The 21,024-nt window shown below is 48.4% G+C and overlaps 1 protein-coding gene across 15 annotated transcripts in view; it reads right to left on the reverse strand.

Moving 5' to 3' along the window:
- PIP5K1C (phosphatidylinositol-4-phosphate 5-kinase type 1 gamma) overlaps positions 1-21,024 on the reverse strand; it is a 47,136-nt gene that overhangs the window by 19,384 nt on the left and 6,728 nt on the right. For all 15 annotated transcript variants that reach the window (XR_008821304.1, XM_056335221.1, XM_056335217.1 and 12 more), the window contains exons 2-3: positions 2,504-2,535; positions 210-296 (exon numbers count right to left, since the gene is read on the reverse strand). Coding sequence is in view for 14 of the 15 variants with exons in the window: in XM_056335221.1 (XP_056191196.1) it covers positions 210-296; positions 2,504-2,535 (119 nt within the window). In the remaining variant the exon portion in view is untranslated. The remainder of the gene's footprint in view (positions 1-209; positions 297-2,503; positions 2,536-21,024) is intronic.

Here is a 21,024-nt window from a genome sequence, read left to right on the forward strand (position 1 = left end):
GGGTCCTCTGGGGCACCACATAATGCTAAACAACTTCAACCAGCTGCTAGAGAGATGGATTAAGGCTTCCAGGTTTGCTGTTTGCAAGATTACGTGGTACAAGGGTGCTGCATAAAATCTACATCAGACTGGTAACTACTGGGCCCCACCTTCCTTTCTCAGCCTGCCACCTACACGTAGCTGCCACTCCCCACTCCGCAAAACCAAACCTTTTTGTAGGTGGTTTCACCAGAAGCATCAACACCCCGATGACCTATCTTCTTTCCTTGGCCAGGCTGTCCTGGTAACGATGGTCCCTGCAAGGAAAGAGCACGGCTAAAGCCCAGAACAGAAGCTGAGCTGGCAGAGAAGAACAAGCAAAGCAGCACAGGCACAACCACATTATTGCGGTCATAAAGGACAGAGGGATCGCGCTCTATCAGTGGAGAAAAAACCACGCCATGCAAAAAGGTGTAACTGGCACCAGCACGCTTTAAACAAGGCTGTTTGAATTACAGAACCATCCCTCAAGACTGACACCCTTAGTACCAACTGGGCAGAACCCCCAAAGATGCTGAGCTCTGGAAAAGATCTGCTTGCTTCCCAGCTGCCAAGATTCCCCCGCTGCTTGACCGCTGTTTCTCATTGATTTAAAACAGCGCTGTATTAAATCAAACAGCAAGAGAATTTTATTCTTAAAAATCCAATGCCCTCAGGTGTCCTACCAATACATGGTGCTTCACGGGAGAAATAAGAGACAGATGACAGGGACAACACAGCGCCATGCCTGCTTTCACGTGGAGAGAACCCATTCAAGTGAGATCTCATTTGTTTACAATTCAAAGGACGAGCCCACACGGGGTGAACTGCAGTAACAGCTCCTCCTGAAGTTTTGCAGAGTTTACAGAAACTCTACAGGACTGCCAGCACTCCAGAGTGAGAACAAACCTACTCTTGTTCTCCTCCTCTTCTTCCTCTGAGTCTGCCTGGACCTTTTTTTTACCCGTCGAGGAAGGAGCAGGCTGTGGCTGCACCCTTCAACAAGCCAGCGGACCCGTGTTCTGTGGAATTCCACACAGCTCCTTCTGTGACCCCAGGTGACTGCGGAGCCCAGCAGACGGCTAAAGCTGCTGGTGAGCCCCCAGAAACACTTAAGGGGTTTTTACATTAAAGAACAGCCAGGCCTTGAATGTTCCTTTAAGAGATCCAAGGTCACTTCCCAAATGACAATATTATATCACTGTCTCTCTCAAGCACCACACAGGCCCATCTCTCAGGACTGATGTCTACAGCAGACAATGGATAATTTTGTTCAGGCTACAGAAGTTCTTTGTGTTTTAGCTTTTAATCAAAAGCTTGCAGCTATTTCTGGTCAAACTGCTTGTACTCCTCGTACTGAGGGGAAGTCTGATTTCTCCTTCAAAAAAAATCCGATTTCCTACCCCGTTTTAAACATTTAGTGCAGCCAGGCTTTTGCTTCTGAGCACTCCTCCAAGCAGTCGTGATTAGCAGTGCAGCTTATCCTTTCCTTGCAGCTTCTAACCAACAAGCCGCATCCTATTACATGCAAGCTCAAGCTGTATCGTCCTGCCTCACCACGTGGCTCATCATCATCCTCTCAAAGCGATCAACAGACACAGGTACCAGTTAAGGGATTTCCCTCCTATGAAATGCAGTAACAGAATTCTCTTCCACAGTCTCTTGCTCTACCTGTGACTTTCCAGGGCAAGAAAAAGCAGGGCTATATGTGCCCTGAACAAAGCAATCAACTTCCACAGAAGTTGAACTTCCTACTACGTGTATTTCTGGACAGGCAAAAAAAATAATAATCAAGTCTCACATTCCTGGCAGGAAGATTTAGCTATTCATGCATACAAACGCTCATCATCCCAGGTGAGTAATGTAAAGGCGTGTGACATAAAATTAGATCAAACAAAAATCATTTGAACACGATGCCCTAAACCAAGAGTGTGGGTTTCAGGGAACAGCTTTCAAGCACGGATCCTCCTACTAGATTCCCTGCTGCCAACTGTGAAGAGTTTTGCTCCAGAAGGTAACAGTGATTCAGCAACCTGCGACCTGGATTATGCGTGAGAAGATCAGCCCCTTGAGATGTTCCCCTATTTTACGGCTTCACAAATTACAGCCTTGACTCGCTCCCAGGAGTGGGTGAGACCCAACACAGAGCCCTGGAGATGCCCAAGATACAGACCCTCTGTTTATCACCTTCAGCTTCTGGGGTGGAAGAGGAGCCCTCGGCCACTTACAGACCTAAAATTGGCCGTGTGGTGGGCATAACCCCTTCACATCCCCGCGGCGGCTGTGGTGATGCCAATACAGGGACTCCAGAGACCTACCCCACTCATTTTCTTTGTCCCAGATAACAAATATCACATTTTCAGTAATCTTAAAAGTATTTAGAAATCTGGCTTTGCTCAAAAAAGGTCAGGCAGAAGTGTTTTCTAGAGCTCTGCATTTTTATTTCTCAACACGGGATTTTCAAGGCCAGCTTTACACATCTCACCTCGGTGATGGCTGCCTTCTTCGGTGCCAGACCTGAGGAGAGAAAGGAAGAGCATCAGTAAAAGAAGAGACACAGAAAAAAAAAAGCACCAAGAACACAGTCTAATGCTTTGCTCTTCAAGCGAGCTGTAAAGCCTTCAAAGCAGCTGATTTTTTGCTCAGTTTTCAGTTTCACTAGTGCAGGAGTCTGAAGTTTTAGGGGTCACCCAAAATTTCATATTCAGAAGCACAGAGATGCACAGTTCTTCCTGGCAATGTTTCCTAGAGGCTTCAGCAGAGAGTTCTTGTAAATCCCTGCTGCACCGTAAGTAATAGGTCCATGCTACACCGAAGAGCCAGCCACATCCAGAGGCCCAGAGAGACACTTGACAAACTATATTGATAATTGAATCTATTTATAGAACCTGATGTCCAAATATATTGCAAAAATGAACGCATCATTTATCTCAACCACTGCCTTTGGGAGAAGTCACCATTACAGCAAACGGTGCGAAATGAGGATTTTGCCTAAAGCTTTTAGATAGATAATCAGCGTTGGAAACGTGAGTCCAAACCTTCCTCCAACACGAGGCCATCTTCTCATTTCCTAGTGCAAGCCCCAGTCTGCAAGTAGCTCCGTATTTTTAGGCAACAGGGATGAGAGGCTCCTCTGCTGCCAGTCCCACGAGGTGTTCACCGACCCACACGTGGGACCACAACCTCCAGCCCGGCTGACTCCAGAGAGCCACGACGAACAAGGACCAAGAGATGCTTAAGAAGAGCTCAGCACCCCATCCCGGCAGCACCACGTCCCCTGCCGAGGCAGCTCCCTGGCCCCCCTGCACACCCAGCCCAGGTATCAGGAGCGAAACCCATTTGCAAAGGACACAAACCCAAGCGACAGATTTCAGGCCGTCTGTTTCCAGGTACGAGTCTGCTGCTCCCTGCTCCTATCTGAAGTGTTGCTGCAACCACAGATCATTAAGCATCCCACAATCTTTTAGAAAGGACTTAATTTCACAGGGGACCGTGGACTGACCTGGAGTTTTGGCTGCGAAGGAGAAAGGCTCAAGCCCCCCACTTGTCCCCAGTCGAGGACAACACGTAGATAATCCAGCTACCTGCTGGCACACAACTGCCCCCACTCCAGAGGGATAACTACACAAGCTGGGGGGTGGTCGCTCTCCAGGGGGAGCAGGAGATGTCCAGCCCCCCCAGCTGGAGAGCAGGAAAAGCCCCAGAGGGTCCAGCCTGACATGCTGCAGCATCATTCCCCCCACCCCCACCCCCCGATTTGGCCAAGGAGGAACTATGATGGGTTAGCTGGGGTAACTGCTCAGTCTCCTCAAATACAAGCAGCGCTGCTTTAGGGCTTGTTTCGAAAGGAGCGTGAGCAAGAAGCTGAGCGTAACAGGAGCACGATGCTCTCCAGATGACAATAATGCTGGGAGCGTGAGATTCAGTTATATTTCAGGAAACATTTCAGATGCTGGGAAGGAGAAAAAAAAACAAAACAACAAAACCCCCTTGGTGGTCACAGGGGAGACTAAACTGCTCTCCGTCAGAAGTGCTGAGGTTCTCTCACCATCCTGTTCTCTGCAAGCTGGGGACCGTCTGGTGCAAAACGGGTCCTGGCCATGGGGTATTGAGTGTCTGCGATGGATCTGCCCAGCCCAGCAGCTTGGCCCACAGCAAAGCCAGAGGAGCAGGGGAAGATTGACTGGTTTTGGTTTAAACTGTCCCCTCTAGTGCCCAGGTTTTGCATCAGGAACAGGAATACAGGACTGCAGCAAGGGGTCTGCAATCCTGCTCCCTCCACGCAAGCTGCATCGCACGATCCCACCCCAGACAGAAGGATAGGTGGTGAGTGGGGCAGGGACCCCTCAGGGGTGCAAAGCAGCTCCCCTCCATCGCCCACCTGGGTTGGGCATCTCTCGGCCAAGGGGCTGCTGCCCACGTGGGTGCTCACCGCACAGGATGGGTGATGTCAAACCCTGTAAGCCCCTCCAGCTCCTCGGGACTGCGCCCACAGGCAGCTCAGCAGGCCACACCGCTAGCTCTGACCCTGCATCAGGGTGTTTTTTCCAGGGGGACAAAAAAAAAATAAAATAAATCAGTTCTTTGACTTAAGACAACACAATTTTATGACCGTTCATCAAAATGCCACGCAATGGCCAGGGGAGCAGGAGGTATGGCACTAAGTGAGAATTTGGCTAACAAACTTTCAGGGCATGAGCTGGAGTGGCAACTCAAGGCCACAGAAGAACCCCAAGGGACAAACTCTGCTCCAAGCTGGAAATCGCTGGGAACACAACGTGGGCAAGAGGGCGCTGGGCCAGGGGGACCGCACTCTCCCTGCCACGGCCGTGCCGGCTCTCCGACTGCACTAATCTCTTTTCTGCACTTTGTCACAATTCCAGAGCAGGAGATTATCTTTAATTTTGTGATAATTACCACAAGCCGCTTTCATTCCCAGCTTTTAAGTGTCTGCTGCTGTACACGTACCAAATGTGGAATCAACACCAACTACCCGCACAAAGGGAAGGTACCAGAGGCGAAGAACTGTGGATCTCCAGGAGAAACGATGCTTCAGGTAGACAAGAGCATCCCCAACACAAAACCTCCCTCCCCATGCATCCCCACCCCCACCTCAAAAATCAGCTTTATAAAATCAACTTGTCCAGGCAGAAAATGAAGAAAAAAAAACACCCTAATAATTTTCCACTGGCTACTCAGTGCACAGCACTCTGCTGTGCTTGTCTCAAACAAGCTGACAGATGGCCTTGTGAAAACTGATTTAACTCCAGCTTCAGGGGCTATGCAGCCATGAGAGACAGCACTCAGGTTTGCAGGGAACAGGAGCTCTACCATGGCAAGTTTCAACACCTAACAAGCTAATTGAAATGATTCTTATCCGATTTGGTGCATCTTAGCAAGGGTGTATTCAGAAACGTGATGAGCAGCTCGGGTAGGGGAACCCCGGGGTGAAACCCCAGCTTTCTGCCCTGCCTCCAGCTCGTGCCTGGGTTTTGCATTTCTCATACATGCTCAGCCTGCTGCCTTCAGTTTGTCTTCTCATCTGTGCACGGCTTTGAGTCGACCCTGTGCCAACACTTGAGCTCCTCTAGAGCCTCAGAAATGAACGCTTCGGTTGTAGCACTCAGCAGTTCCCATCTCTGATTTAGTGTCTAATTTTTTTTTTTTTTTTCCATATGCCTCTCTATTCACAGCCACAGCACTTGTCCATCCCTGCCACCCCACAGGATGAGGATTAATTTCCTCCTGGAAACCCTCTGCACATTTACTACCCGACATAGAAAGGACTCTCGAGTTTTAGCTCTACCACACCAGAGGAGCATAAACCTACACAAGATGCCACAACCTGGTTTTCTTACACGATATACTGGGTCAACAAATGGGTGTTCAGCCCTTTCTAGGCCCTTCACCCCCCATTTACAGATGCTTGGTCACTCGCTCCCAATAAGCAAAGGACACCACAGGCTGCCAGGAGGGCTCCCACTCGTGATGGGAACACTCATCGTTACCAGGTTCATCAGCTGGCCTCATCGGGGCATCTGAACTTAGGGAACGGTGCAGGGCTGGGATGAGACCAGCCCCCTTGGCTTCTCCCAGCCCACAGCCTCTCTAGACACTGTTGTCAGGGAAACGCAAGTGATGTCAAGTTCAGTTGTTAAAAAAATAAATTAAAAAATACCATCAAATCTTTGGCCTTGAAAGCAAACTCATGAAAACCCGAAAATATCACCCTTGCAGTCCACAATTTAGAATGAGTTCAAGTTAAAACCAGAGGTTTCAAGTTTCATTTACCTGCAGAGAATACATTTTAGAAATTAATCAGGGGGTGAGGGGGAAGTCACTGGGCTCTCTCAAAACCAGCTAAACTAGCAAACCCCCTCTAAACCTGGCTAGAGCTGAAAGAGGCTTCTATCCACTGAAAAGGAATTTCTTAACAAGGTTTACAAACATCCAGCAAAAGTCTTGTTTAAGATCTAATAAAGAAGCCTTCTTTATAAGACAGATGTATACAAATGTATATTTATAAGTATTTGATGGTTTACAGTGCTCTAGAGAAGTCAAAGCAAATTTGAATAACTGGTAGATTTATCTGGACCCCTTTTTCCAGTCCGAGATGGTGCTGCATCTTAATAAAGCAAAGCTTTTAATAAAAGTGTTTACGAGGAGATATACAATGTGACTGCAACTAAAAATACATTAGAATATAGACACCACGTAAGCTTTTCAGCTGAATGCTGTACCAACACGACCCCTCCAAAAATGCAACACAGTAGAGACTGTTTGTCACTCGCTCCGTTGGAGGAGTAGCAACTGCAGTCAAACATAACTGGTTTCCAAAGTACAGTCCTCCAAGACCACCAGACCAGCTGTTTACATTTGTTGTTGGGTTTTTTTAATTTATTTGTTCTTTATTTTTAAACTAATGAACTGGCAGTAGCCTTTGCAAAATTGACGTTTAATACTAACCCAGCCTAATCTGCGAGAAAGCTGTAAAATTCTGACAAGTCATACATGCGCTGATGGAGGTCTGGATCTAATTTTACACTTATTTGATTGAGAAGATGATAACACAACGCACCTGAGCAACCCATTTAGACAATAAGAGGAGGTGAAGACTGCAACCAGGATGCTATGATTTATTGTTCAATCAGACTGGTCTAAATGTGGCCCCGTCTGGTCAATGCATTATGTGCAAAAGCATTAAGAAACAGAGAGCTAAGGCACGAGCTGTGAAAGTTGAAGGCTGTAACACGTGTAGCAGATGTGTTGCAGTTGAAATACAGAGGGAAAGGCTGGAAATTAAACATATCCATCAGAAGAGACAGCTGTTACTTCCCATAAGGGACTGCTGATAAAAAAAAAGGTAAAATTAAAGGGGAGGGAGGCAATTCAAGAGATGCCAGAAAACACATCTCAGCTGAGAAGCAGCATCTGAGCTAGCACAGGCAGCCAGCCGGGGCTTCCCGAGGAGGGGGCACGAGCATCAGCCCCTAGCAAAAGGAAAAGGCAGAAAGCAGCCTCTGAATTTCTTCTTGCACTCAAAACGTGTGGCTTCAGCTCCCGGCTCGCAGGATGGGGCAGCCCAGGGCAGTCAGAGAGGAAGGGACATGACATGGAGCAGAAGCCAGACTCTCAGCAACCTCCTGGAGAAGGCAGCTATTTACAACCTGCTCCTCCCAGGCACCCAGGGTGACCTACTTCTGAGCATTAAAAACATTTTCTTCCTATAAGAGAAACATCAAGTAAGCCAGAATACTAAATAAAAACTTTGGGCTTCCCCCCCTCCCCCTTAAATGCAGCATCTCTCGACAGAAAGAGCTGTAGCCGACCCTGGGCACGGACAGCTGCTGCTGCCAGCGGAGACCTTGTAGAAACAATATGAAAACAAAGCAATTTGAGCTAAATTCTCCTTGTTACATAGAATCTACGTGCTACCAGTAGCTTTGATACCAAAATTTATCCATTTTCCCCTAGAATACTTGCTGACCCACTGAATGATTTCAGGGATCATCTATGCCAAAATTGCGCTGGCTGAAGGCAGCCTGAACTCTCCCCACACCGGTTAGCCCGCCTCGCTCCATCCCTACGGATAAGCATGGCAAGGGGGAAGAGAGACCCTGCTCCAAGGCTCCTGCAGCACAGGTAGCTCCACATTCCTCAGGACAGTTCAGTCACCATCCAAAGTCCATCAGTTATTTGCAGACACAGAAATGCTGGCTGCGCCAGGCACTATTCAGACCGGACTACCAGGAGCGGCCAGAGATAAGTAATCCCATTTAATTCCACCTTGGCTGCCCTGCTCTGATCCCTGTCCTCTGCTCCTGCTCGCCGCCCACACCAGCTCCGTGCCTCCTTTTGCCGTTTCAAGCATGCAGGAACCACCTCCACTTTGTGGAGGGAAGATGACATTTGCCAACCATGATCTGCACCAACTTCATCTGCTGCACTCTCTTCCCCATGGCTTTGGTCTTGTTTACTTGAGCATAAAGTCGTTAGGGAAAGGAACGGCATGGCTTGTACAAATTAAAGGAGAGCTTAATGTACCAGCGAGGTAGGACGGGGCCTCAGGGCACTGCTCTGATACCTCCTCAGCAGTGACACAGCTCACTCCCTCCTTTCCAACCCGGGCAGTTTCCATCTACACCAGCTCTTCCATCAAACAAGGTGGGTGGGCGGCAGGAAGCCCCCCAGCGTGCCCCAAACCCGCAGTGAGCCCCACAGCCAGTCCTGCCCCAGCCACTCCCTCCAGGCTTCCAAACCCCAAGCCCCAGCAGCTGCTCCCTTGCCAGCACCCTGCCAGGGATCAGACGATTTAAGCCCTGCATTATACATCCCAGCCAGGACCGCTCAAAGCATCCAGCTTACGGAACACCACCGCGGCCAGGGACCGCCAGAACAGGATGATTCTGCAGTAAAGGCACCTACCAGCCTATTTTATTTGCAGTTATTGGGGGGTGGGGGTGCCCCCCTCAAGAAAATCTTTCTGCCTCAGAAATAAATCTGTTTATCCCAGCTCAGGAGGCAGGGCAGAAGCTGAAGATGCAGGCAGGGAGTTAACAAATTCCTCCCTCAGCTGCAGGTGCGGATTTCATCCCCGGTGCATCCCTCCTCGGGGAGCCACGCTGCTGAGCCAGGACATACCATGCTAAAACGTTTCCTTGACAACTCACCAGAAAACCCGAAAAGCGCTTACAGCACCGAAGCCCAATTACAGTGAGGAATGAGCAGGACAAGACCAGGGAAATGAAATTTAAAAAGAACTGATTTGTTTTCTTGTCTTGGATCAGCTGCACGTAGAAAAAAATAAAATAAAAAAAGGACAGTTTTGGAGTGCCTAGCCTGAACCATGCGACAGAGCCAACAAAAAAGCAAACCAAAAATCTCATCAAGAGGAGCACACAATAGCTGACACCCAGCAGCGGAAAGGGCTGCAGCCCGCTCAGCTCCACGTTCAACTCTGTAATTATGCAATCCAGTGGGATGTTCAGGCGAACATCTGCTAGATGGGGAAGGTGCAGTCTTATCTGAACACAGTGTTCCTGCTCCCTTCCACGCTGCCGGTCACAGGAGGATTGCGGAGTGGAACAACACACGCTCCCCGGCACGTCCAGGGCAGCCGAGACACTGGCAAGGTCAGGCACCCCGGCAGCGGCGTTGGGGACGCCAGCCTCTTCCTAGCCTCCGGCTTCTCTCTTTATTACAACCTTCGAGTCCAAATCTGTCTACAAGAATTCACAGCAAAGGTTGATTAGGATTAATTAGAGGCAGCAAACATCGCGGCAGGAAGCGTAACCTCTCCAGGACAGAGCCAGCTCTCTGCGCCTGTGACGACATCCAGGCACAGCGGCACCGCATTAAAACCACACCACCAATTTAGAGCAAGGCCATAAAAGGTTGAAGGGCTTTGAAGTCACATTATTCACGATCATCCAGAAGAGCAAGGGCAACGTCCACTTGCCCCCTTCCCTTTGCTCAGGGGTAGGATAAGCTTTGCATCCCCTAGCAGGTCCCAACCCACGGACACCACCCCCTAGAGCATCTCCTGGCTGCTGGGAGAGCTGTAGTTCAACAGCGGGGAGACAGAGAACCTCCTGTTGCCTTTTTCTGCAAAAACATCGGGGACCTGAATGTAGTGAATGACCTCAGGCCGCCCTTGGGACTCTTTGTGTGTGTTCAGATGGAGTTTTCAGCTGCCACAAGGTCCCAGAGAGCCATTTCCCAACCCCATGTCAGAGAAGCGAAGGCTTGGTCCAGAATTCACTTCCCTCCTTTGTTTCCTGAGCATCGCTATCTCCCTGCCTGCAGGCCCCTGCCTAGAAGCAGCATTCAGCACTTCAACGCAGGGAAAGGATGCTCAGCTGCATCCACCATTATGCTATTCTCCAAGTGCCACTAACAGAGGGAAAAGCACAAGCTGACTAATCCGAGGTTATACGCTGCTTGCCAGAGCAGTTATCCTGCCCCAAATACACCAGGTTTGCAGTGTGGCACGGCTCAGTGCTTTAGCTGCACGAGGCTTAATGTCAGACCTCAGCACCTCCTGGTCAGGTAGGGATTAGCGCTGCTGGAGGCTCTTCACCATCTGACCTTCGTGGGCTCCCTTTGCTACTCGCCGTCTCTGCAAGGCTGCTACCAGACCAGGCACAGGACAAGGAACTGGTGCTTGGAACAAGGGTAACTTCACTGCAGCCCATTTCAAAACCTCCTAAGTTGATAATCAGCTTCTTGTTACTGAGAGGGCAAAACCCCTTTAACGAGAGAACAGGAGGATGCCTTTACACATCAGCTTGGTTCCCTTTACAACGTTGCTCGTCTGCGTGCCTCTCCAAAGGATCTCAAGCCATCTCGGTAGAGCACTGGCAAATCAAAGAAATCCTTCAAGCTGCTGATCGGAGCAGCACAGCAGATACACAGCTTGCAGTCCAGCACTCTGTGAGACAAACGACAAACTATTCCCCCTACTTTCTCTCTCAGCCCTTTCTCACAGAGAGTTCCAGTCAGCACCTCCGATCCAGGAGGGATGGGTCTGTTTATAGTTCCCACCATTTAAAACTGTCTTCCTACAGCTGTTACTTGACAAGAGCTTACTTTCCTCACTCACTCGCTGTCAAGAATTATTCTCAGGCTAAACTACATTAAAATAGAAGAATGCAACTCAAAAAAGATATCCACCTCCCTGATATTTTCCATTTGCTGACCTTCTAAAAGACATGTTGAAGTCCAGTTGCTCCAGTCACAACAGGTAAAGAAATCTACCTTGAAGTTTCACAATACCCACCTGCCACAAGACCAGGACATACAGCAGTTACCGCAGTAAGCACAACTTTAAAACTGTGGGAGCTCAGCACCCCAACCAACAGCAATCTCCAAAGGGAAAACAGTTGTTTTGTCTGCAGGCCACCCCTTCACAAGTCATCCTGAAGATGCACCTGGATTTTTAATGAGGGGGGTATTTCCTGATTTACTCCGTAGCCAAAGCTGCTCGGCTAAATCCGCTAAGACTTAATTCCGCTCTTGCTAATGTCGCTTGACAGAGATTTTCCAAGGGTGCTCAAACAACTGAAGACTTGAAAGGGGATTTCAGAATGGGGTCGCGTATAACATGCGTCACTAGATATAAAGTCCCTTTGCCAGGCTGCTCGCATCAGGTTGAGTAAACTTGCCTTCACAAAACACTTCCAGGTTGCCATGGGTGCTGCTGACAACACTGCAACACGCAAACATACGTAGAGATTCATTTGTACCACAATACTGAGGACAGTCTGGGTGGGAGAGGAGGCGGGGCACATCTGTATCTTCTGTTTCAACAACAGCCGTTGAAGCAAAAGCATCAGGTTGAATTTCTGGACCTGTTTTGAGAGCGTGGGTTTGTGATAGAGCCCTCAAAGAGCACACCCTCCAGGGCTGACTGGAAACACGTGGTTAAAAAGACACGATAGGAAAAGCGGACAGTGATACATCTTTGTTCAACAGATCTACTTCTAAATAAACTGAAGCTTTTGCTGCTGTTAACAACTGGAAATTCAAGCTCTACAGCCTGCATGCACATCTCACCTGTACTCGTTAGGCACCAGGCTATCAGAGATTTCTTGGCCTCAGTCAGAACTAACTTCCCCGACTCACACATGGGCAGAAGGCCAGGTCTGGCTGGTGTTTTGCTGCTTGCCATCAGTCTGTCCCCTGCCATCACCAGAGCACCCTGCCACCCACGCTGCCTGCACAGGCATCACAGATTCCACACAATCCATCTAAACCTACAAGGCAACAGTGAGGGCTGTCCAGCTCTTTAGGAGCAAGCTCCGCTTAATCCGCTCCAGCTACTGCAGATCCTCTAGGTGGATCCTCTCCCTCCTCTCCCCCCCAGACCAGTGGGGCTGGTACCCGGGAGGGGGACAAGCCTCCAGTCCTCCTCTCCTCCATCAGGGCTCTGTCAGCAAAAATCTGCAGCAGCTCCAGACAGACCAGTGAGACTGAAGAAGAGCCTCTAGGGCAAAAGCTACTGCCACAAGGCATGGGGTGCTGTAGGTTAAGAATAAATTTCAATTATTGCTCACCACCATGTTCTTTTCCCATCAGCCTTATTAAGGCCACTTCTGCTCTCTGTGACTACAGCGTTTCGGTCGGGTGCTCCTGCTCTGCTCTAACAAAGGCACCTGAACAGATGGAACAAAACAAGCCACAGAAGAACAAGCTCAAAAGATGAAGTGTGCTGCCAAAAATCGTAACTCTAAACTTTCAGCAAGTAGACTCTTCTCTCCCTGGGATCCTGGCTGTAGCACAACAGCTAGTGACTCAGCTATCAGCTGAAAATAAGTTACCTAAAAAATAATGAAATTTTTAAACCCACTTTTAAATTAGTAGGAAATACAAACAGGTGAGACACATAGAGGTAGCCCAGTGCCTGTGCTGGGCTACAAGGATGTTTCAGTTGCATTACAGTGATGATCATGGCCAGCCTCCTCCAACACAGGTAACCACAACCTGAAGGCCAGGCTCTTTCTGGCACAGATCTGCAGCTTTCTCAAAAGCGAGGTCAGTAAAGCAGCTTCTCCAGCCCAGCCTGGAGGATTTTCACTGGCGGCTGAGCCAGGCATTTATTACTTCTGTTTAGCCAACTGCAGCTATGTCCATTTATTTAGGAATAATTTAGGAACAAGCTCTGCTCCAGGCTCCGTACAGGTATGTGTACAAACTAAAGATGCAAAAGAACAAAGAGCAAAATTCCAAGCAGCATTTAAGGGTCCCAGAGTGCTGCGCAGGCAGAACCAAGGGACTGGTTATCCCCAGACTCCCGAAGGCACACTGGGTGCTGAGGACACCAGGTTTCTAGCAGTTTTCCGAGTGGCTGCCGCACACGTTCCATACCTAGTTCAGCCGTGAGCCCCTCTGCAAGCAGCACCACTGTTCGGGATTCAGAATGGAGCCCACAGTCACTGCTGAGTCACTCACCGGGCAAGCATCGCACTTACCCTTTGTATCCTGCATTTACATCACTTGTGTGGGATATCGGAGTGGTCAAGGTCCTTCTGAAGCGACTTTGTGGCTTCTAGGATGTGTTTGACAGCAGGCTGTACGAGGTGAAAGAAAACAAGTTCCCATGGAGCTGAGCCACAGCCAGCTGGGCCACCTCGCTCCCGAGCCCCCTGCTCCTGGGCTGTGGGTTGCGGAGCAGCCCTGCTCCGGTGAGAGGGTGGAGGAGGAAAGGCACACAAGGAACACAGAAAGCTGCAGCTGAAGAACATCGGGCTGCGAGGACCAGGGACAACCTCGGGAAGAGCCCGGTCTGGCTGGCCACATGGCTCGTACACATGCACTGGTGTAACTATGTAACTGGGAGTGACTTCTGGTCTCGCAGGTCCTAAAACGGAGCCCTGAACCACGAGCAACTTAACTCCTGAGCCCTTCTCAGGGCTTTATTCAGCATCTGCCCGACACAAGGAAAAACCAGGGATGGCTTCTGAAGAACAGGTACAATACAAAGTAATTCAAGACAGCAACACTGAATGAATTTCCGTCCAGCATTTCTGGATAGAACAGAGAAGAATCTCACAGGACCTTTATTCCTGTTTGCCAAGACTTTAATAAAACCAGAAACAATGTAGTTCCCCTGAACCGTAACACTACAAGGCTGGACCAGCCCAACTTACACTGCCACTGACTTGCAGAGGAGGTGGGGGACAGCATCAACGTGCTCCTGCCTTTGGAGAGAAAAAGAAGCCACAGCCAGGGATGTGAACATCAGACATTCACTCCAAAAAGCATCCCCAGGAGGACAACCCAGCCTCTCAGTCAGGTTTTCCCTCCCAGCTCGGCTGGTAGCTGCCGGTGCTGTGTTTTAGGACGCTGGCACGCGTTGTGGGGTGGGAGGAAGGGAGACAGAAGCGTGCGGTAACACTGGCCAACAGCTATGGGACAGCTCTCAGTGGGGAATACAAGACACACAGGGCTGACATGGGAAGTCCCATGGCTTGAACTCTACATTCCCTGGCTCCCAACCCAGTAATCCTCCAGGCCAGATGGCTTGAGCCTATAGGCCTGTACCCACCAAGCGGTGGGGTTCCTCCAGCCCCACCAGTGAGGCCAGGAAGATCTTAACGGGTGAGTTATTTTCACAAAACACAGCAAAATGGAAGGCTCAGGGTAGTCAGGTACTGATGGCTTTCCATGGAAAGAAAAAAAGGCAGGTCTGATGAAGAAGAACCATCCTGCACGTACTGAGATGCCATTTAAGATCGACCTGGCCAAGCTCTGAAGTTTTGGATGGTGCAATACCTCCTGGCTTCCTCTTCGCCAAAATGGGCTCATTGGTTTGGCCAGAACTTAAAGTAAGGCAAAGGACTTTTGGAGACCATTATCTTGGCAAGTCAGAGCAACCAAAAGCAGGAGCTCTAATATAAAACATTAAGTAACAAGCAGCAATTGCCACTTCTGCCTGTAACATATTCCTTTTCCCTTCAGATGAGCAGCTGCCATTCAGGCACATCTTACACCTCCCTCCCACAGGCCTTGGATTAAGTCGTTTTTCACCCCACCTCACCCTTACAGATTGTTTTTCACCCCACCTCACAGGAAAACCTGCATTTAAATGTCATTTCTTCAGATACTGTAAAAATCCATCTTGTTTCTCTGCGCTGCAGTTTGCTCTTAAGCTGGAAGTCACCAGCATGTCCTGGGCTCCTAGTTTTCAGTTTACAGAAAAGATTCACAATAAAACCAATCTTTGTGTTTTAAAATCTGGGAATTAAGGAAGCCATAGCATCTCTCTGAGATCAATTCTAAACCTTACATCTCAATACCTTGTGGAAGCTCAAGCATTGCCATCCTACCGATACAAAACCAGACCTTGCATGTATTAAATGAAGTTCCTCCCCCATTACCGCGTCCTTCGAGGCTGACAGCCCTTACAAGCAGTCCACCACCATTTGAAGATGAAGAATTTCATCTCGGGAGGGTCTTCAGTTTAATACCAGCCTATATTGGCCAGCTCTGCATCTGGCATATGAGGGACAACCTGGTTTATTATACCAAAGTGCAACAGATAAGACAATTGCTGTCTTTAACCGGAAAGTAACTGTCTTGTCTGACAAAGTACAGTCTTTTTGCTTCATTTTAAAGACAGACTCATGTTTATCAGGACCTCAAGGCTCTGCAAGGGAGCTACAGTAAAGACTGCAATTATACAGTGGAAACGCACGGGGCCAGTCCGCACAGAAGCAATTAGCAGTTTCAGGACGTTCACTCCTTCAGTTTCTCATCTCCTTTAATAAGTATTTTCTGGCATTACGAGTTTAGAAGCCTCTATCTCAAAAGATTGACTATCTGGGACAATCCACCAGTGACTCCTACTTAATATCAAAATGAAAACAAACATCCAGCCCTCTGAGGCTAAGGTAGAGAAAGACTATGTCATCATTTCTCTTCCATCAACATTAATTTAAACCTGAAGAGATGCCGGTTTGAGAGGAAGCATCCTGGAATTAAAAAAAACAAACCCAAAACCAAACAACAGTATGCATATCAAAAGCCACAAAATGCAGCACAACATGCACCCCCTAGAAAAACTTAATTATCTTGTAACATAAGCTGGCATTACAGGGAAAAAAAAAATAGTAGTAAATTTAGCAAAGGCAATTGTTAGCCTTCCAGATTTCAGTTCTGATCGCTGAACAAACAGTCCTTACCAACACAAAAATTACCCCATAACATGTGCTAAATTATTTAAATCTACAAATAATCACCACCTGTTAGGCCAAACTGAAAAACTTTGCCTTATTTCTGGATTCCACCTAGGCAAGTGTTTGCCCTGTAACTGAAGAGCATGTCATTTAATGTTGACAAGTGCAGCTTCAAGACTGTATAATTTTCTGCTGTCTTTGTTCCAGCTTTGAAGTTAGGGCCTATTTTACATCTCTATAGTTTGCATATCTGCCAGCAAATTCTATGCTGTTTTGTACGCTGCCCCCGTCAACACGCATCCAGACAGATGGCAAGAGCAGCACTGAATACATACAGAAAAGAAAACTGCCATTTTAAAGATGACACCCATTTAAAAGTGACATTTAAAGAGAAGACAAGTGGTTTCAGGTATTACATCTGCCCTCTCGGCAGCGTGTAGCACTTGTGAGCACATTACCCCTTCCTCTCGGCGTGGGGATGCGCATGCTGCGGAACCGGCTGCACGGACAGAAACTGTGAAATCAAGAAATCAGAGAGAACCAAGTTGCACATCAGCATCTAAGCAGAGTGCCTGACTGCACGAAGTGCCATCAGGCACACATTCAGGGAAGGAGCACTCAGCCAGATGATGATTTTAGCCAGCTGCCTCCCTCTGAGAAAAATGCAGTAATGGACAATTTTGTCTTTAAAAATCCACAAACTTCGAACAGTCAGATGTGCAGAGAGACGATAGGAAGAAAGCTACCGCAGCATCTCTGTCATCAGTCACAGCATCCTGCCCACACTAGAGACTCCGGTAATATTTTGCTTGCCCTACTGCCAGGTCACAGAAAGCACCAAACACAAGCAAACATTAAGACAGAGGCAAATTCTCCCCGCCTTTTTAGAGCAATTAGCAAAATACCATCACTTCCGCCGCGCGTTAGCCTTCCCTCTCCGCACATCTAGCATGGTAAACGCCATCAGCTTTAACTTCAGTTCCCAACTCCAGAAAAAGAGCCAGGCAGGAAGAAACCAGGCCATCCAGCCGATGGCAGGGGGAGACTCCAGCGCATCTCACCTTCATTTTACTTCGTAAAATGGAAACTTGTGTTTCTAGGCCTTACGCCAAGCCTGAAGGTTTTTCTTCAATCCCCTCAGATCTTCAGGACCTTGAAGTAAAATCAATGGACATCTGAGACAAGACTTAGCTGAAGCTAGGCTGCCAGCTCCTGGGCGGCCAGAAGCTGACCCACTTCAGCAGGCTCCAAAAGCAGAAAACCAGCCGTATCTCACCTCAGAGCTGCTGTAACCTCCGAAGATCTTACTGACTGCATCGACACAGCAAACCAGCGGTACACGCTGCTGCCAGCGTTTCCATCACCGACATGCACATTGGTAAGATCAGCCGTTTGAAAGGACCACAGCCTGCCACGAGCCCTGCACTACTTTGAAGATGCATCTTAAGCTTCGGAAAGATTTCACAAACATCTCTCAAAACTTGCCAATTACGTAAAAATATTTCTCGAGTGCTCCAAACCCTTTGTGAGCTGTATTGATGCGCCAACCAAAATTGTTCCCAACGCTCAAGTTGCTTAAATTGGTGCCAAGAGGCCTTAATTACCAGGGCTCATACAGCCCTGAATCAAAGATGAAAATCCATATGCAGCCCTTCTTGAACCAAACCCTAATCACTGCAGGGCTGAAAGGACTAGCACGAGAAAGGTGTTTACACAGGCATTCACACAGTAACTGTAACTGCACTGGTGCTCAATTTCAACTGGAGAAACCCCAAGTAAATAAATATCCAAGAGCTCAGAAGGATGCTGTTAACCTGCCCTTTAAACAAAATCAGTTCCACCCACAAATCAGGAATTCCACCCTAAAAAAATAATTGGGAACAGCCTGAAGACGTTCGTTTCATGCACGGAAACAAGACTATTCTGCTCTACTGCTGGAGAGATTTTTTTTGGAGGGGGGTGGGGGGGTTGTAGGTAGTAAGCTAGTAGAAAAGCCTGCCAAGATGACAAAATGCTCCGAAGGTAGAAAGCAAAACAAAAGACTGTCCCAGCTCACTGTCACCCTGCAGCACATGTGGCTGGGACTCTCCCGTCCTGCAGAAGGGGAGGAGGGAGAGCAGATTAAGATGACCTACATTACTCCTGCTTTAAACATAAGGTAGCATCGCTTTTATTCTACCTACCTCACTCCTCCCCATCCTTCCTGCCCCACATGAGGTTGAGCAAGACACCCTCTGCTCAGGTGGCACACACACAGGTGGAGCGCATCCAGCCTTAACCGGGGAGGCAGAAAGTAAGTTTGTGCATCAAACTTGAACTCAGAAGAGATGCAAATGGATATTTTAATGGAGATTACATGTGTTTTTAGTGTTAGCCCTCCATCAGGTCTCAGCTACTGGAGATCTGGACTTCAACTTACTTTTAACTAAGCAACTGAGAATGGCAAACTCCAAGGGGAAGGAAAGTATAACCACCAATTTAAATAACATCTTGCCAGGCACCAAATGAAAGGGCAAAATAATCCTGACTAATTATCCTCTTACAGAATCATAACACTGTCACCAGCATGGCCCGACACATTCAAGACACCCATTTTGAAGGGCAGCATCCCAATGCGCCCAGAGCTTGAGTCACATTAAGGACAGGCTTCCAACACCATCCCTGCCAAATGACTGCATGAACTCAGCTACCCGGTCTCAAAAAGCAGCAGATCTCTTTGCCTCCTACGGAAAAAACATGAAACAGCTGGGGAATTAGTCTGAATTACTAAATTCAGTGAAAGAGTTGGGACCTGGTTGGCTCCCAGCCCAGCACTCCCCTTCCTCTGCTGGTGAGCTGCCTTTCCTCTGGGAGCTCAGTGCTGGTTAAGGTCGAAGCACTCCCAGATCTCTTGGAGAAAAAATGAGGAGGTGTCTACCATGGTAGAGGAACGCAGAGAAGATGAAGAGTCAGTAGTTTGACAGAGCTTCAGAGAGAGCATCGCCAAATTTAAGTGTAAGAGTTATCAACTACTGTGGCCACATGGACCCTCAAAGATCTAATTTTGCAGAACTAATTTTGCAGCAGCCATCAAGCCCCATGCAAGAGCATCACTCGGCAACAGCAACCACAGGCACCGACGGGACCACTGCAAATCTGGAACGCAGAAGCAGTAAAACCTTAACAGTGGCATCCGGAGAACAAGGCAGAAGCCGAATTAAGCATCATTGCCCTGCATGGCTGGGACAGATTTAATGTTACGCAGTAAAGCAAAAAGCTGCATTTGAGCTACTTGGAGTTTGACCGGTACCAAGCTCTGCACCAGCCCACGTCACTAACAGTGCTGTCCCAACAGCATGCCACCACATTTTAATGACTGCAAACAAGGCAAAGCTGCCCTTGTTTTACAATCCACTAATTCCTCTGAGTTCAGGAGACTGAGCTATTTCACACAGAACAAAGGCATGAACTTGTTCCATGTGGTGTTCCCATGCCCAGATAATCTCCAGGCCCTTTCAGAAGCAGCGGTGGACCTGCCCAGGTTGGTCTTGTGACAAACCCCGGGCTGTGACCCAGTTTCCTTTGTCACATCAAGGAGCGCCTTGTGCGGCAGCAGCAGCTCCAGGTGGGCTATCGGAACATGGGCCCTTCCTTTCCAGCTGCTACTCACACAACAGGCAGCTCTGCCACGGTGTAGATGCCAGAGAAGCAAACAGCCGGTTTCCAACTTCTCCTTTCTCCCGGGAAATCTTTCCCTCCCTCTCCAACAGCAATTTCTGCAAAGAGAACATGCAGATTCTGCTAATTACAGAGAAGATGAGGACTGTGCCCCCTCGATGAGTCTGCAAAATGTTTCAAACTCCTCGCGCAGAATGCAAACCATACAGGCAGTGATTGGGCATTGTGAGGTTTGTTTTCTGCAACCCCAGATCTGATGGCTGCAAAGCCGTGCAATTATCCAGGGGGACAGCTCTTCTGACAGTCATTTGCCAGAGATGCAACTGTACAGCGTACACAGTCGCCACGCTACAAAATAATGCTGCTATTCTTCACGTATCAATTATTCCAGCCTGTTTCTGTGTTAAAGTATTTAAGAGAACCCTTTACATTACACACTGACTCGCTAGTTGTAGGCCTTTGGTTTTTTTTAAACAGAACTAGGGAAAAGCGGTGGTTTGGCTGTATCCAAAGAAAGCTGGGAGAGAAGCAAAGGGGCTAACTCATATGGTGGAAAGCTCACAGCTTCCCCCTAGAGCTGTGGGATGACGCAACAAGTCACGGTTAGCAGTGACCAGCAGCATCGGACAGGCTGTGAACACAGTGAAGCTTCCAGATTTCCTCGCCACTGCAGCACGTACTCTGACTCAGCCTGGGTTATTCACCGCAAGCCAGTGCAAAAACCCACACGTACGCTGGGGAAGCCACAAGAACACATGATGGAAGAAGACGACGCTTAATTAGAAGTTGACAGCATTTTCTGCTTAAATATGTGGGTGAGAAGAGATGAAGTGACAGAAAAGCTGCTCTGATCACTTTTAGCTTTTTAATTACAGAAAACGTTTCCCAGAAAGTCCTGAGGTTAACTCAGCTACTGGCACACTGAAGAACTCAAACAAACAAGTGCCAGGCTGCTTAGGAACGGAGAATTTCTAAGACCTAGCTAAAGAAGAAAAAAACCCTGTTACCTTATTATCGTTGGCTCTCATAGAGCCGCCTGGAGAGGCCGGGCTCCCCTTGCAGGAACTCAGCCTGCTAGTTATCTGGAGAGGAGGTGAAGAGCCTGGGAAAGCCAGCAGACGCTTTTCCTTTCTGCACGCAGCTCCCCAGGCGGGGAGGTGAGCAACGCTGGGCT

This window comes from Falco biarmicus, chromosome 4 (assembly GCF_023638135.1).
Source record: "Falco biarmicus isolate bFalBia1 chromosome 4, bFalBia1.pri, whole genome shotgun sequence".
Taxonomy (NCBI): Eukaryota; Metazoa; Chordata; class Aves; order Falconiformes; family Falconidae; genus Falco; species Falco biarmicus.